Here is a 19,119-nt window from a genome sequence, read left to right as displayed (position 1 = left end):
CTATAACTTGGTGTTGTAAAATTGTTTACAATGGTTATGATTGTAATAGAAACTCTTACAACCAGAGAAAATAATGTACCCTGTACTTCAAGCAAGCTAAAGTTGATTTGATGTAATTTCCATTCATAGAATATTATAGGAAAGATTGGATGATGGAACTGAAGTAATACATGAGAAAGAAAACAGGAAGAAAAGCAGACAGAATCCTGAAGTAACTCTCCAACGGAAAAAAATATCAACATATAATAAACCAGAACTTAATCACATTTAATACACTCACTTGTAGTAATTATGCAGGTTTTTTTGTTTCAAAATCCAATTACTTCATTACCTTTTTTCCAGTCCATCTTGGGATAGTTAAAATCACCCATTATTATTGCCCTTTTGTTTTTACATATCTCTCTGAACTATCTGCAGATCTCCACATCTAGCTCATCTTCACTGTTTTAGTGACCTGTAACGCACAGTAAGAATTGTGCCAGTTCCCTTCCTATTTATCAAGTCTATCCATATGGATTCTGTCTTAACACAACCCTCTAGACAGCCTTCCCTTATAACATTGATAAAATTCTTTACCAACACTGCAACCACCACCCCCCCAAACCCTACCCAACTTTATTCCTCCCTATATCTCCTGAAAATGTTATAATCAGGATTACCGAGTTCCCAGTCCGGTCCAAGGGCACGTTTCCATTATAGTATTATATCATATCCCCCATAGCTATTAATGCTTCCAACTATCCAATTTTAATTTGATTGCTTTGTACATTCACATGCATATCATTCAATCCTGAGTACTAAATATTCCTGAGGATACAAGGTGTTCAGGAAAGATAGGGAGAGAAAAAAGGATGGGGGGGGTGGGGGGGTGGCACTATTGATTAAGGAGAATGTGGCAGTGCTGGTGAAAGAGGATGGGCGCTAAATTGGGCCGTATAGTGCCCGCTGTTATGGCGCTACACGGCCTTTCGAACATCCAAGATGGCGTCTTGGCTGCGCATGCACGTTTTCAGCGTGACGTGCGCTGGACACCATCTTGGCATAGGGGTGAGCGCATGCACAAATACTGAACGCCAGAAGCATGTTAAGTAAGGAGAAAATGGATGCAATCAGTGTGCAACGCTGATTTAAAGTAATCAACATCATTTTGGCACTTAACGCTCAGCTCAATGCACCGTCTTAACCACGACCACCTGAACATGTCTTAGAGTGCCTGGAGGACCCCCATCAGTGCTATTTAAAAGGGGCCATGCAGGATTTACAGGTTAGTGGCTGGATTATTGCTTCTGGCTGCCAATACATTTGTAACTGTTTCTGGAGGTCTCCGATACTTGAATACTAGGACGCGGGGACATAGTCTAATTTTTAGAGCCAGGACGTGCAGGAATGAAGTTAGGAAATGCTTCTACACCCCTCATGTCTGCTCCGCCATTCAATGAGATCATGACTGATCTGATTTTTACCTCAACTCCACTTTCCCGCCCTTTCCCCATATCCTTTGACTCCCTTGCTGATCAAAAATTTGTCTAACTCAGCCTTGAATGTATTCAATGACTCAACCTCTACAGCTTTTTGGGGTAAAGAATTCCAAAGATTCACAACCCTCTGGGAGAAGAAATTCCTCCTCATTTCCGTCTTAAACAGGCGACCCCTTATTCTGATATTTTGCCGCTAGTTTTAGATTCCCCCATGAGAGGTAACATCCTCTCAGCATCTACCCTATCGAGTTCCCTCAGAATCTTGTATGTTTCAATAAGATCTCCTCTCATTTTTCTAAATTCCAATGAGTATAGACCCAACCTGTTCAATCTTTCCTCATAAGACAACCCTTCCATACCCGGAATCAACCTAGTTAACCTTCTCTGAACTGCCTCCAATGCAAGTATGTCTTTCCTTAAATAAGGGCACAAGAACTGTACGCAGTACTCCAGGTGTGGTCTCACCAGCATCCTGTACAGTTGTAGCATGACTTCCCTGCTTTTATACTCCACCCCACTAGAAATAAAGGCCAATATTCCGTTTGCCTTCCGGATTACCTGCTGCAAATCTGAGATTAATAGATTTCTGTGAACCAAGGGTATTAACGGATATGGGGCTAAGACGGGTATATGGAGTTAGGTCACAGGTCCACCATGATCTCATTGAATGGTGGAACAGGCTCGAGGGGCTAAATGCCACTGCCACTTGCTGCCTCCTGTTATGCGCCATCTTCTTCTGCACGAAAGCGGGACGTATGTCTGGGTGATGTGCCTGTCATGGTTGAATAGCTGCCAGTGTGTGTGGCCTGTGAGTTGTTGGTGGGTGGCTTGCAATAGTGGTAATGTGTAAGGGTGAGAGGAAGCATTTGATTGGAAGAATTGAGTACTGATGGAAAGAGTTTGTTGGTATGTGGGGGATGGGGGATGTAGTGCGTGGTGCAGTTGGTAGGAGACGCCACTTGACAGTTGACCTCACTCACCTTGACCACTCATGTCAAAGCATTGAACTTCTTCCTGCACTGCATCCATGTTCGTGGTGCTGAGCGCCTGGCATTGACTTTGTCCCTCGCTGCCTCCCAATGCCTTTTGCCCCCCACCCCCCGCGGATATAGGATGTCCCTCCTTCTGTCTACCTCTTGCACCAAGGCCTGTAGCGCATCAGCAGAGAACCTTGGTGCACGCACTCTCGCAGGCCTGGTACCAACTCAGATCAGCAGATTGGTGAGGTCTGGCATGCAGACTGGAGGATGTGGGATTGAATAGTGCGCAACCTTTATTCAATGTTTTAACATAACTTATCAGTAAACATAGGGACGTGAGCTGCATCTGTGTTTCACGTGTGCAATGTCTGATCTCCATTCAAACAGCAGACTGTAATTTTTAGCAAATAACAGGTACTGGCTACCTTTAAGAGATTTGAAGAGACATCCTCCCTTTAAGAGATTGGGCTATCCCTGCTGATGGAAAGTGAAAATTGCATTGAATCAATGTGCAAGGCCTGGATTTCAATGCAGATTGACAGTGAGTACTGAACTGAGGCAGGACAATGTTCTGCCAATAATAGGCCCTATCGAATTTTTCCCCCGATGTCCTTGCGGGGTCAGGGACAGAATCTATTGGTTAGAGTTAAGAAATAATAGACGTGCCTTTACAATACTGGGTGTATTCTATAGGACACCAACTAGTGGGAAGGATATAGAGGAGCAAATCTGCAGGGAAATTACAGAGAGGTGCAAGAACTATACAGTAGTACTAATATGGGACTTCAACTATCCTAATATAGACTGGGATAGTATTATTGTAAAGGGCAAAGAGGGAGAGGAATTTCTGAAGTGTGTTCAGGAGAACTTTCTTGATCAGTATGTTTCCGGCCCAACGAAGAAGGACGCATTGCTGGATCTGGTTCTGGGGAATGAGGTGGGTCAAGTGGAACAAGTGTCAATGGGGGAACAGTGATCATGGTATCATAAGGTTTAGATTAGTTATGGAAAAGGACAAGGAGCAATCTGGAGTAAAAATACTTAATTGGAAGAGGGCCAATTTCAGTGGGTTGAGAACAGATCTGACCCAGGTAAACTGACATCCAAGATTGGCAGGCAAAATTGTAATCAAACATTGGGCAGCCTTTAAAGAGGAGATGGTTCAGGTACAGTCGAGGTACATTCCCACGAGGGGGAAAGGTGGGGCAACCAAAGCCAGAGGTCCCTGGATGACGAAAGAGATAGAGAGTAAGATGAAGCAGAATGACAGATGTCAGGTTGATAATGCAGTGAGAACCAAGCTGAATATAGAAAGTACAGAGGAGAAGTGAAAAAGGAAATAAGAGGGGCAAAGAGGGGGTATGAGAATAGACTGGCAGCTAACATAAAAGGGAATACAAAAGTCTTCTATAGGCATATAAATAGTAAATGGGTAGTAAGAGGAGGGGTGGGGCCGATTAGGGACTAAAAATGGGATCTACGCATGGAGGCAGAGGGCATGGCCGAGATACTAAATGAGTACTTTGCATCTGTCTTTACCAAGGAAGAAGATGCTGCCAAAGTCAAAGTAAAAGGGGAGGTAGTTGAGATACTGGATGGGGTGAAAATTGATAATGAGGAGGTACTAGAAAGGCTGGCTATGCTTGAAGTAGGTAAGTCACCCGGTCCAGATGGGATGCATCCTTGGTTACTGAGGGAAGTAAGGGTGGAAATTGCAGAGGTGCTGGCCATAATCTTCCAAACATCCTTAGATACGGGGGTGGTGTCAGAGGACTGGAGAATTGAAAATGTTACACCTTTGTTCAAAAAAAGGCTGTAAGGATAAATGCGGCAACTACAGGCCAGTCAGTTCAACCTCGGTGGTGGGGAAGCTTTTAGAAATGATAATCCCAGACAAAATTAATAGTCACTTGGATGAGTGTGGATTAATAAAGGGAAGTCAGCACGGATTTGTTGAAGGCAAATTGTGTTTAACTAACTTGATTGAGTTTTTTGATGAGGTAACATAGATGGTTGATGAGGGCAATGCAGTTGATGTTATGTATATGGACTTTCAAATGGTGTTTGATAAAGTGCCACATAATAGACTTGTCAGCAGAATTGAAGCCCATGGAATAAAAGGGGCAGTGGCAGCATGGATACAAAATTGGCTAAGTGACAGGAAACAGAGAGTAGTGGTGAACGATTGTTTTTCGGGCTGAAGGAAGGTATACAGTGGTGTTCCCCAGCGGTCGGTACTAGGACCATTGCTTTTTTAGATATATATTAATCATTTGGATTTGAGTGTACAGGGCACAATTTCAAAATGTGCAGATGACACAAAACTTGGAAGTGTAGTGAACAGTGAAGAGGATAGTAATAGACTTCAAGAGGACATAGACAGACTGGTGGAATGGGCAGACACATGGCAGATGAAATTTAATCCAGAGAAGTGCAAAGTGATACATTTTGGCAGAAAGAACGAGGTGAGGCAATATTAACTAAATGGTACAATTCTAAAGGGGTGCACGAACGGAGACCTGGAGGAATACGTGCACAAATCTTTGAAGGTGGCAGGACAGGTTGAGAAAGCAGCTAAAAAAACATACAGGATCCTGGGCTTAATAAACAGAGGAATAGAGTACAAAAGCAAGGAAGTTATGTTGAACCTTTATAAAACACTGGTTCAACCACAACTGGAGTATTGTGTTCAATTCTGGGCACTGCACTTTAGGAAGGATGTGAAGGCCTTGGAGAGGGTGCAGAAAAGATTTACTAGAATGGTTCCAGGAATAAGGCACATCAGTTATGTGGATAGACTGGAGAAGCTGCGGTTGTTCTCCTTAGAGCAGAGAAGGTTGAGAGGAGATTTGATAGAAGAGTTTAAAATCATGACAGGTTTGGATAAAGTAAATAAGGAGAAACTGATCCCATTGACGGAATAGTCGAGAACCAGAGGACACAGATTTAAGGTGATTGGCAAAAGAATCAAAGGCGACATGAGGAAAATCTTTTTTATGCAGGGAGTAGGGTGGTGGAAGCAGATTCCTTTCGAAAAGGAATTGGATAAATATTTGAAGAGAAGACACTTGCAGGGCCACGCGGAAAGAGCGGGGGAAATGGAACTAACTGGATTGCTCTTACAAAGAGCTGGCATGGGCTCGATGGGCTGAATGGCCTTCTTCTGAGCTGTAACGATTCTATGATTCTATAACTCCAATTTTTTGGAACCTTGACCCTTATTCTTTTTACGAGTTTTCTCATTTACTTTTTGATATCCCTTTCCCCTCAAATATTTTTGTCTCTCACTACATCACTTACTTTCCCTCTCTAGCCTCAAACCTAGACTTTGCCCATTCCCCTGCCATATTAGTTTAAGTCCTCCCCCACTGGTATCATTTTGGTTCAGGTGAAGGCTATCCCTTTGGTTAGCCTTCCTTTGTTCCAAAAACTCGCTCCAATGCCCCAAGGTTGTGAACCCTTCCCTCTTGCACCAATCCTACAGCTACGTGTTAACCGTCCTAATATTCTTCTACTTAACCTGTCCAATAATGTGGTTCAGGAAACAATCCAGACATTACCACTCTTGAGGTCTTGTTTTTCAATCTAGTGCCAAACTCCTCAAACTCCCTCTACAAGACCTCAAACATACTCTATCTGCATCAAAAGCAAAATACTATGGATGCTGGAAATCTGAAATAAAAACAGGAAATGCTGGAAAAACTCCGCAAGTGAGGCACCATCTGTGGAGAAAGGAACAGAGTTAACGTTTCAGACCTTTCAACTATCTGTATCATCGGTTCCAATATGGTCAATGGTTTATGGTTGCCTCCTGCCCATTCTGTGATGTCTTTCACCCTGGTACCAGGGAGGCAGCATATTATTCGGGACTTCTGGTCATAGCTGCAATAAAGACTGTCTACATTCTGACTATATAATCTTCTACTACTACCACTCTAGTATTCTTGTAGTCACATGTCTCTCATTTCATTCCATGGACCTGAGTCCATGAGGCTCTTGCAGATGGCCACGGGCCTCTCTTGTTCTACACTATCCCGGTATCCTGAACTGTCTAATACAATCCATACAATAGCACCCTATCAGTCCATCTGACAGTGCATTTACACTACAAGTCTAGCATCAGCATGAAATAATTTCAGTTTTGCATTGACACAAAACTGGCAGTGTAATTAAAAGTTAGGCCTGACCTGATTCTGGAGTGAAGTGGAGTGAGACTCCGTGGAGTGAGTAATCTTACATCATTTCATTTTGACGCCATTGAACCCTCTGGTCTCTTTGCTCTATGTACATTTAAATTAAGGTCAGGTAGGCTTACAGAGATTCTTCCCTCCCCACTCTCCAAACATTGAAACTTCTAGCTTTTGGGAGACAACTCTGCCGATGCTCTCTCCTAAAGCGGACAATTAGAGTTCCAGCAGGCAGGAGCCTAGCATTGTAAACAGGGTTGTGCCTGGTTGAAATGTGAACTGTAGCCTCCAGTCTCAGACTTGTAGCTGCAATGTAAATGTAATCTGAGTTGTACATTTTTAGATTTACTGGAGGTACATAATGTGTACCAAATTCTAAATCTTCCCACTTTTCATCAGTAATGGCACTGGCCCAATCCCTCATTAGTCATTTAAACATTATACCTGTGCAATAATATGCTGCAACAAAGATGTTATAAAGTTCTGTGACCAGCTTTCTTTTGGAAGGAGTTTATTAGAAAGATAGTCAAGTATAATAGCTCCAAATGTTCCTGGATAGTCATAATGTGCCATGATTATGGACAATTTTTTAAAAATCTGGTAGGTTGAGATTATATTCAGTATATAACCAGTGAAAGAGAGAAAGCAGTCTTGAAATAGGTTCTATACCTGTTTCACGTTACATAAAAGCAAACACTGAAAAGGCACATTGTGGGAGAGGTGCTTCTATTAGGAGAAAAGGGAGTGAGTTGACCACAGGATTTATAGCAAATGTCAGCTGTCTACAGATAAAGCAAGTATACACAGAGGAAAAATGAAACTTCAGTAAAGTAGCAGTATACGAAATCAATATTATTTTCAGTTTAGCAAAATAAATTGAAAACAGAGCCACCTACAACCCCTATCAGAAAAAGAAAGGTTCACATTAATCTTAATGTCTCTAATTAACATATGCATGAACCATACACAGAGTACGTCAATAGTCCCCTAATAAGTACAACATCCAAAAATATCTAAAAATGTATTTCCTGTGCAATGAAACAATTGTGATGAACTTTGAACTGTAGACAGCACTCAGCCTGAAAAATAAACAAGTCAGCTCTCCTGCTACAATAACTTAAGCCTTAGCAAACCAACTGCTATGTTACAGTATACATTAGTAAAAGGACAGATAATGTTACAACACATCTTTACATTTGTCTGCCAAAAGATACATTTACTAACACCTCTTTGTTGCTCTATTCCACCGCCTTCATACCTGATGGCTTGATACACGCCCCATCTGTTAATCTCATTGTCCTCAGTAACATCAGGTCCTTTGACAAATAGCTGCCTTTTTGGAAGTGTGTCATTTCCATGCTCCAGATTTGCTTCAGTCTTTAGCTTGATTAAATCATCCCGTAGACTTTTAATTTCTGCAATGCACTGTTGAATAGGTGGTAAAATAAAGAGAGAGAAATTAAAACAAAAATGAAAGAAAGGAAAAGATGATGGAGATATGAATGGTCAAAGAGGGAGGCAAGAAACAAGAAATATTAGAAATACTGCAAAAGGATAAACAACGTTGTTTGTAATCTGAGGTTAAGTAAAATCCTTATATTTAAACAAGGATTTTATCTGCATAAAAACTAACAAAGAATTTCCAATCTTATCTATTGTTGGTAATCCTTTTACTGAATTGGTAATAACATCAGACAAGTTCATCCCTCGTCGTTAGTAAAATTTAAGTAACCAGGATATGCCACAATAGTGCGGTTTTCCTTAACAGTGAAACCTGTAAACCTATTTATGTTACTCTCTCTATAGAGAACTTTTAAGATCTTTAAGTTTCACCATATAGATTACACTTAATGTTGCAAAGGTAAACTGAGTAAAAGCATTTCTGTCATCATAAACTGAAATGAATGGAAACATCAACTCAAAATTCAGATTCTCCCTAACATAAATAATTTATTCTTAAAACACGTAAGACACACAATTTATTTCCTTTTGCTTGTTTACAAAGGATAGGTTTTTAAACCATCAGCCTTGTGTATTTTAAACTTTGGCAAGATGTTCATTTAAAATACAGAAGACCACTGTTTTCAGGAACCATTCAAAAAGGAGGATGTAACAAGGAAAATGTAACAAGCATATTTTATAGTTTCTCAATGAGAGGGGAAGTCATAAACAGTATATGTTATACAAGAAATACTGAAGTATCAGAGACAGATTTATAGTGATTGTGAAAAATGATTTTAAAAAACCCTTACTAAATAAAAATCATACTTCCATCTTTACTTGCAAGCCAACAAAATGACTTGTCAGATATTTTACAAAATATACCTGGACATTTTTATAAATGTTTAACATTTTATGTAGGGATTCTTGTTGATCTCTCATTATGTTGCTTATGAGGGAAAAAATATTTCAAGCACGTTTGTATCTCTGATCCTGTAATTGTCTATTTAAAAACTACTTTCATTCTGAATAAAATCTTTCTCTGTTGAAATCTTTTCACTGGATGCCTTGGATCTCTGAGGACATAAGAAAGGTGGCAAAAAGATAAATAAGTTAAATAAAATGAAATCATTCCACGTTAAAAGATAAGTAGGTATGAAATCTTGAAAAAGGCCTTATAATGGTAAGAAATTATCTCTGTTGACTAATAATGAAACATTTCAAGAAGCCCGCCACAACATGTTAGTACAACAATTTGCATTTATAGAGTGCCTTTAACGTAGGAAACGTTCTAAGGTGCATTACAGAGAGGGAAGAAAAGAAAATGCATAAAAGTGAGTCACGGTGGAAGAGTGAGGACAGGTGGCCAGAAGCCGAGTCAAAAAGTTGGGTTTTGAGAAGATTTTTAAAGGTAGAGAGAGAAGTGAAGTGGGGATGGAGTTTATGAATGGGATGTGAGAGAGTATGATCAAGGCAGCTGAAGTCTCTGCAATCATTGGTGGGACGAAAGAAGGGTAGGATAAAAAATGGTCAGTCGGAGGACCAAAGCATGCAGCAGGGTTGCAGGAGGTCGCAGAGATAGGATTGGGTGTGGACATGGAGGGATTTGAAGATGAGGACAAGGATTTTAAATTCAATGTGCTGGAGGTCAGAGCCAAAGCAGGTGAGTAAGGACAGGAGTGTTGGGCATTTGGGACTTATTGGGGGACAGGATATGAGACAGCTGATTTTGGACAAACTGAAGTTTATGGAGGGTGGAGGGTGGCAAGAAGGTACTCAGTAATAGTTACTGAGGTTCTGGAAGTCTTAGGAAGGTTAATAAATATATAACTAAAAAAACTGTCACCCTGAAGTTGCTTTTTGATGACTTCCACTGTAACATAATTGTTATTCTCACTGGTTGATTGACCAGTTGAGAATGATGCTTAATGAGCATGCTAGAAAATGACATGCTGTTTCAACCAAAAGGCTTATTGGAAAGAGGAACTCACAGCAAACAATCAGGTGACTCAATTTCTTAAAATATAGATTGAAATTTCATGTTTAGCCATGTCAGAACACGAGTTAAACCACAAGGATTCAAATTCACTGAGTTCAAAACTATTACATTCCACACACCAGGCTTCATTTTGAGAACCTACACGATAACATGGTAAATAAACTAATGTAAATGTTTTTTCTCCCAATGCTAACAAAGGCACTATAGCTTCATGCACACGTGAGGAAGACTAGAGTTCATGGTAGCAGCCCTTATTTTCAGTGTCACTTTTTTGTCCGTAAGGTACATTCCAACATAATGTGTTATGAGCTAGAGATCTAAATTGTGGTCTCTACAAGAGTCCAGCCTTATATTTACTAACTGTCAGCAGCTCCGGGAATTCTAGACACCTCAGGACAGACATTATTTTCATTAATGTTTTTGCTCACATACTGGAACACTGAAATACAACTTCATTTCACAGTAATAAAGCTACTCAAATATCAGCAGTAGCTATTATTTTGATATCAAATCATAAACTAAAAAACTATTTTGAACTATACAAAAATTTAAACATTAATTCCACTCATCCTGCTTCAACTGCCCTCATCCTCTCATATTTTTATTAGCTTAACAATTTTTACAAACAAATTTGAAACTTTAAAAATGTCATAATCAGTTATATTAAGAAAAATGTAAATCTCAAAGCCAGTTTCCCCCTACTCTCCCCAACATGTGGACCCATGCTGAATTATAGTTCCGCAGATGCCAGCTGCTGTTAAAGTATCTAGCCGAGATACAATTTCTGCATGTGAGCCCAGACAATGGGGTAGATTTTCGTCTTCGCTGCCTGGGTGGCAATCTCGCAGAGTAGATCGCTCATTAATTGGAAGGGAGGAGAAAAAGAGAGTCAATATAACGGAGCCTGATCCCATCCACAAATGTTCACTTCCTACCAGGAATGATTGGATAGCAATCAAATATAGAAATTCTGACTCCCTATCTAAGGGACACTGAGGCCAAATTTTAGACCCTGACCACAGACCAGGGATGGAGCCATGGAGCTTCCAGTTCCACAATGGGGAGTGCACTTACCAAATGATCAATCAGGAACTGCTAACATTTCAATTACTGTTTTTTTTCTCTAAAAAAAGCTTTAAATGTGTACTTTTGCTTCAGAGACATTCCGTTCCCACCATTCATATTGATTGTGAAACTCAAAGCAACAAAAAAAATGCACTTCAGATTGGCTGAAAACTTTTTTTTAAAGCTAATTGAGGTGTGGATATATGAACAAAAGCAAGATAGTGCAGATGCTGGAAACACTCAGCAGGTCAGGCAGCATCTGTGGAGAGAGAGACACAGAGTTAACGTTTCAGGTCGATAACCTTTCATCAGAACTGGAAGAAGTTAGAGATTTAACAGTTTTTAAGCAAGTGCAGAGGCAGAGGAAAAGGGGAGGGGGGAGGAAAGAACAAAGGGAAAAAATTGTGATAGAGTGGAGGGCAGGAATGATTAAATGGCAATAGGGACGATGGTGTACTGCAAAATTTAAAGCTTATGCAATGGTTAAATATATTATGAATTTGGACAGGTTTGAAGTCATTTACATGACCATTTTTGCTTAATTAATAATTTGTTAAGTTAGCTTCCTCTTACTGTTCCTTAAACTTTATTCCTGCCACCATATTTTTAATATATTTTTCTACCCATCTTCAATTTGCTGTCATTCCATGCGTTATTCTATAGATAAATAAATGCCTCATTCTGTCCTTTGTCATTACTATATTTGAACTAGAGAGGGTGGAAAAATGAATGGCGGAGGTGATCTGCCTTCCATAACCACTCCCCTCATTGTGAGGGAGTAACTACCCTCTGTTCAGTATCCACCCTGGCAACATCTGCCAAGACTGGAAACTCACCATGAGGGAAAATTGGAGGGAAACCCATTTATTTACGGTCCTTGGCTCAGCATGTTGGAGCACCAAAGTTCCCTATCAGTATATTTCAAGCTTTCAATCTTCATGTTTTCACATGTGATTCTGGGAATATAATTACAATATTACTTTATATACACAAACAAACCAAATGAAAAAACTTTAGATTTCTTAATAACAAAAATTTATAATCATATTAGTTTTTGGCAAAATTACCCATTAATAGCACCTCATGGATGATAAAGGATAGATACATTCAGAACCAATAATTTTGCTGCAGTGAAACTAAAAACATGAGTAAAACCATAGCTATTTATTTATTCAATAATAGTTCTAAATCCCCGCCTTTTGCAATTAAAATAAAATGGCATGGTCTGGAGTGAAGCAATGACTTACATTTAAGGTTTAATTGAAATACTGAAATAAAAATTTGTATTACCTTCCCAAGTGTGTTTTGCTTTACCAAAAAAAAGTCCTGAATTAGAATGACAACAAAACCTCTGAAGTAACCCATCTTGGTAAGATTTAGCATTATTCTGTCATTAATGTATGGATTAAAGCTCTATCATGCAACAATTTTTGTTGTTCCCAAAATCAATAGCAATCTCTTAAACTAAAGTAGCTCCAGGAAAAACAGGATTTAAATCAATTTTGTTTCAGCTATTAAATGTTTTTTCAAATGAGCATATAGGGTTTGTTTTTATTTTTTTGCTAACACACCAGCTTATATTTATAAACCAACATCAAGGATAAGTACTATATTATATACAACATGCTATATATGTATATATATATATATATATATATATATATATATAGAGCTCATATGCTATTTTTAAAAGGACAGGAGTGTTACCCATGTAATGAATGATAGGTTTGTTTCTGCTGTGAGCCCGGGATGTCCCCATCTGTACTCCCGAGAGTGCCAATCCTCAGAGCACCAGACTGCATAATCAGCCCGAATGTATTATCCTGCAGGTGAGTGAAACTGTGCCCCTTTAAGGCCACAAAATCTAATTGTTGTTAAGTAAACAATCAATTAGAGCTTAATTCTTTGGTGAGAGAACTGTGCACAGTGAGGTTATTCAGAATTTAATTACTCTTCAGGCTACAAGTTAGAGCCCAGTATGAAATGTTTGGCTTTCATTACCTTAAGAGATATTCTTAATTGGGCATTTTATGTTCCTTGAGAGCTTCTCTCGTATTCTTTAAATGACTACTTTTGTTTCTTTATACTTTTTTAAAACACCGCTTATTGAATAGTGGAGCAGGCTCGAGCGGCTTCCTGCTCCTTTTAAAAAAAAATCAACATGCTACGAGTCGATTTCATGCTTGAAACAGCCTGGGAAACCTGCTGGCCTCTGGAAAATTGGATAGCCCTTCACCCCCGCCGACACTCAGGTAAGTAAGAGGAAGGGGGTTCTGGGGCAACTCGTGGTAAGGAACAGGGAGAGTCTGGGAGAGGGAGGGCCTGGATTTTCCTTGCGGGGTCCGAGGAGGACCCATGGTCCAGCTGCTCTACAAAGGAAAGTAAAAGGCTTACCTTCGAAATTTGAGCCTGAAACTTGAAGGTGGTAATTTTAACCTAACTCGGCGGTGGGTTCAGGTCAGTCGCTCATTTTACACCCCGCTTGATTCTACTCTCCAATGACTTAAATGGAGGAGATGGTAATGAGGTGTGTAAGTATTGGGGAAAGGGTGCAAGGGAAATTGGAAAGGGGAGTTTCAGGGTCCAGGAAGATTAACAGAATAGGGTGTGGAAGAATTGGTGGAAGCTTATAGCTTTCACGAATTTCCCTCACCACTACCTCCCCAGACCTATAAGACCAATGGTTTCCCAACATTGGCTGGGAACCCTGTCTTTATGACTGTATGCCAACCATTACAATATACTTTAAATAAGTTAGACATGGCTCCCAACTCAGTGAATGCCCGTTTTAATAAATCAATATGGGTGGACACTTGGTTGCCCCAGTGTTGCCAATCAAAAAACTGCTCCACATGTGCCCCTTCTTTTCTTAAGGAGGCACCATTAATATAATAATTTGAACATAAAGGGCAGGATTTGGCTATGAAAATAATGGCATGTTAACAACGCATAACATTATTAATGTGAAAATCAGCCAGTAAATTCAAGGGATTAAGAGATACGCCATGAGTTGCGAATTTCCAGAACTTGCTGGTTGATTTACGCCACTCTGCCATTTGCTTCACACAAACGGCATCTCGCCCTGAGCCTCCCCGTTATTTTTAAGAACTTGTTGGATTTGCACATTAATTTTCCATTAAACTCACCACAGAAAGTTAAGTCAGGTAATTAACAGCATAAGTACCTTTTTAATGACATAATTGTTAATGCACTGCCAATCAACCTCTCTGGCCCAGAAATTGAACAATTTAAACTGTGGAGTCTCATTCCTTCAGGTGGTAAATTGTTCTTAGAGATTTAAAAAATGTCAACTTTTAATTTTTTTTTTCTTACTTTTCCTTTCTGTTTCTTCTCTCTCTCTTAATTTAATCTTTCTTTCCCTCTTCTATTTCTCTTTCTGTGCCTGATTTGACTCTAATTCACCCATTCTAATTCACCCTCCTTCTTCAGTTTCCTTCTGAATCCTTAAATCTCATTGATTAAGGAGACATACTGTTGGTCCTGTCGTTCACTAAGGTCCCAGATGCCCCATTGCCCTCGCCACGGCGTTATCAACTCGCACTTCCACCAAGTTACAATGCAAAAAAATGCTGGCCTGAAAAGTGCAGAAAAAAGTCTAACAGGACACACCACAAGATGTCCCACTCCAGCAAGATCTGGCCCATTTCTGATTAACTAAAACAAATTTACAATTCTAAATCATATTATTGGTTGTGTCCATTAGACACTCTGTGCCACTGGTCGCGGAAGGCCTCGAGCGTGCCAGTAGACATCGCATGTTCCCTCTCCAGGGCCTCCCAGTAGGGACAAGACTGTGGAATAGAGGCAGGCAGCCAGAGAAACCCTCCCCACAGTCCACACTCATCCCAGATCTCTGAACTGCTGTTATGGCCAGGCCCAGAAGCGGACCCACGAGAACGACTTGCTCATCACCCTCCGTATCAGGTGGCCAAAGATTAGAAACGTGGGACTGAAATTCAGCCAAAATTTGAGTAACAGCCCCTTTAAATAATAAAACAGGGGCTGCAACCTCCCACAGTTCTTGCGGGGTGGTTAACTAATGCTGTGGGGGGAAGGGGTTAAGCTAATTTAGCAGGGGGATGGGCACCAGGATGAAACATTAGAGAGGACAAACAAGGTGCACAGAGGACTGGGAGCGACAAATAGCACGAGAGTAAAGAATAGTTCAGAAATAGGAGGGATCAGACAGGGGCAAACGTGAGGCAATCTAAGATGGGTTTAGAGTGCATGTGCGTAAATGCACGTAGCTTGGTAAATAGGTTGGTGAGCTGCAGGCACAAGTTGCCACATGGGACTATGCTATAGTGGCAATAACAGAGACCTGCCTGAAAGAAGGAGAGGATTGCAAACTTAATATTGCTGGCTACAAGGTATTCAGGAAAGATAGGGAAGGAAAGAAAGGAGGGGGGCAGGGGGGGGGCAGTATTGATCAAAGAAACTATTATAGCAGTGGAAAGTGATAATATAGTTGAGGGGTAAAAGACAGAATCTATTTGGTTACAATTAAGGAACAATAGAGCAGCTATTATGCTACTTGGGGGTATACTATAAGCCACCAAATAGTGGGATGGAGATAGAGGAGCAAATTTGCAGGCAAATTTCGGAAATATGCAAGAACTATTGAGAAATTGATACTGGGGGACTTCAATTATCCCAATATAGGCTGGGATAGTAACAGGCTGAAGGAGAGAGAGAGGGAGGAATTGCTGAAATGTGTACACGAGAACTTTCTTGATCTGTGTGTTACTAGCCCAAAGAGAAAGGAAGCAGTGCTGGATCTAGTTCTAGGGAATGAAGTGGGACAATTAGAGTATGCTTCAGAGGGGGAGCATTTGGTGAACAATGATCATAATATCATAAGGTTTAGAATAGTTATGGAAAAGGACGAGGAACAAACAAGCATAAAAATACTTAACTGGAGGAGGGCTAATTTCAGCGAGTTAAAAAGGGATCTTGCCCACGTGAATTGGAATCAAAAATTGGTAGGCAAAACAGTAATTGAACAATGCGAGGCCTTCAAGGAAGAGATGGTTTGGGTACAGAGTAGACACATTCCCACAAGGGGGAAAGGAAGGGCATCCAAAAGTGAACGCAAAAGTCTTTTATAAATATATAAATAGTAAAAGGGTAGTCAAAGGAAGGGTGGGACTGATTAGGGACAAAAATGATGATCTGGTGGACACTAAATGAATACTTCGCATCGGTTTTCAATGGAGAAGTGGATGCTGCCAAAATAAGAACATAAGAAATAGGAGGAGCCTAGGCCATACAGCCCCTCGAGCCTGCTCCGCCATTCAATAAGATCGTGGCCGATCTTCAACCTCAACTCCACTTTCCTGCCCGATCCCCATATACCCTTAGTGTCCAAAAATCTATCAATCTCAGTCTTGAATATACTCAACGACTGATCGTTCACAGCCCTCTGGGGTAGAGAATTACAAAGATTTGCAACCCTCTGAGTGATGCAATGCTTCCTCATCTCGGTCCTAAATGGCTGACCCCTTTTCTTGAGACCACGACCCCATGTTCTAGACTCTCCAGTTAGGGGAAACAGCCTCTCAGCAACTACCCTGTCAAGTCCTCTAAGAATTTTATACATTTCAATGAGATCACCTCTTATTCTTCTAAACTCCAGAGAATATAGGCCCTTTCTACTCAATCTCTCCTCATACGTCAACCCTCCCATCCCAGGAATCTATCTAGTCAACCTTCAATGCATCCCCTCTAAGGCAAGTCTATCCTTCCTTAGGTAAGGAGACCAAAACGGTACATAATCGTCCAGGTGTGGTCTCACCAGAGCCCAATGTAATTGCAGCAAGACCTGCTTGCTCTTATACTCCAACACTCTTGCAATAAAGGCTAACATACCAATTGCCTTCCTAATTGCTTGCTGTATGCTATTCTGCCTGCATGTTCTGCTATTCTGCTTTTCTATTCTTCTCCAAAGTAGATAATTTCACATTTCCCCACATTATACTCCATCTGGCACCCTCTCGCTCACTCACTTAACCTGTCTTTATCCCTTTGCAGCCGCTTTGTGTCCTCCTCACAGCTTACTTTCCCACCTAGCTTTGTATCAGCAGCAGACTTGGATACATTACACTCGGTCCCATCATCTAAGTCATTTATATAGATTGTAAATGGCTGAGGCCCAAGCACTGATCCTTGCGGCACCCCACTTGTTATAACTTGCCAATCTGAAAATGGCCCGTTTATTCCTACTCTCTGTTTTCTGTCCGCTAACCAATCCTCAATCCATGCTAATAAATTACCCCCAATCCCATGAGCCCTAATCTTGTGTAACAGCTTATCGAACGCCTTTTGTAAAACCAAATATACCACATCCAAAAGATTCCCCTTATCTACCATGCTAGTTACACCCTCAAAAAACTCTAATAGATCTGTCAAACATGATTTCTCTTTCATACAATTACATTTACAAGAAAAAAAAATTCTTGTGCATTTTTTCAGGGCTATGAAAGACTACAATGCATGATTCAAATTTTGACTGATTTTATTTAGAATAATTTTCAAAGTCTCAAGCAGACAAGGGTCTGCCCAGTTTACAAGCTACAAAAGCCACAGCGCTGAAATCATTGCTTGTAAAAACATGATGCAGATTTAAGATTAGAGTGACAGGCTTTTGCACTGTGGTTCTACAATGTTTATCTGTGAGATTGCCGTATCAAAAAGCAGACTTTCTGTATTGAATTACTAAAGTTACTTTCAGTTATTACCCCAAAACTTAACAATTGCTTAAACTAGAACCTTTAGCACTCTTTATTCTAAAAGCACTGTTTGACAACTGTCACTTTTTTACTGCCTGGGTTGCAGTTCTCCAATACCTCACCTATGTTCTCATTCTTCATGTGTGAGCAATGCAGTGACAGTGGGCAGGGTATTCCACTATGTAGGACATCATAATTAAGTTTGATGTTGTCCTTACCTAATGTCCACACATATGGATAGTATTAGATTAAAAGAGGCTTCAATGTTGCCAAAAGAGTAGTAAGCCTAAGGATTGCAAAATCAGCAAAAGATGACCAAGAAATTGATAAAGAGGGAGAAAATTGAATGAGAGTAAACTAGCAAGAAATATAAAAACAGATTGTAAGAGCTTCTACCAGTATGTAAAAAGGAAGAGATTAGCGAAAGTAAACGTGGGTCCCTTAGAGGCAGAAACACGAGAACTTATAATGGGGAATAAGGAAATGGCAGAGACGTTACACAAATATTTTGTATCTGTCTTCACAGTAGAAGGCACAAAAAACATTTCGGAAATAGTGGAGAACCAAGGGTCTAATGAGACTAAGGAACTTAAAGTAATTAATGTTAGTAAAGAAACAGTACTAGAGAAATTAATGGGACTAAAAGCCAACAAATCCCCTGGACCTGATGGCCTATGTCCTAGGGTTTTAAAAGAGGTGACTACAGAGATAGAGGATGCATTGATTTCATTTTCCAGAATTCCCTAGATTCTAGGATGGATTGGAAGGTAGCAAATGTAACCCCGCTATTCAAGAAAGGAGGGAGAGAGAAAACAAGGTTAGGCAGTCAACAGTTTTATGAAAGGGAAATCATGTTTGACAAATCTATTAGAAAAATTTTTGAGGGTGTAACTAGCAGGGTAAATGAGGGGGAACAAGTGGATGTAGTCTATTTGGATTTTCAAAAGGCATTTGATAAGGTGCCACACAAGAGGTTATTACACAAGATTAGGGCTCATGGGATTGGGGATAATTTATTAGCATGGATTGAGGATTGGTTAACGGACAGAAAACAGAGTAGGAATAAATGGGTCATTTACGGGTTGGCAGGTTGTAACTAGTGGGGTGCCGCAAGGATCAGTGCTTGAGCCTCAGCTGTTTACAATATATATCAATGACTTAGATGAGGGGACTGAGTGTAATGCATCCAAGTTTGCTGACGATACAAAGCTAGGTGGGAAC

At 40.3% G+C, this 19,119-nt stretch overlaps 1 protein-coding gene across 1 annotated transcript in view; it reads right to left on the bottom strand.

Annotated features, from left to right (window-relative positions):
- The window catches only part of LOC137340912 (coiled-coil domain-containing protein 154-like), a 30,110-nt gene that overhangs the window by 8,794 nt on the left and 2,197 nt on the right, over positions 1 to 19,119 (bottom strand). Inside the window, exon 2 of the mRNA XM_068003717.1 lies at positions 7,904 to 8,070. Within this exon, the coding sequence (XP_067859818.1) occupies positions 7,904 to 8,070 (167 nt within the window). The remainder of the gene's footprint in view (positions 1 to 7,903; positions 8,071 to 19,119) is intronic.

The sequence above is a fragment of the Heptranchias perlo genome, chromosome 22 (genome assembly GCF_035084215.1).
Source record: "Heptranchias perlo isolate sHepPer1 chromosome 22, sHepPer1.hap1, whole genome shotgun sequence".
Lineage (NCBI taxonomy): Eukaryota > Metazoa > Chordata > Chondrichthyes > Hexanchiformes > Hexanchidae > Heptranchias > Heptranchias perlo.
Note: the sequence above shows the minus strand (reverse complement) of the source record. Positions and strands in the feature narration are given on the sequence as shown.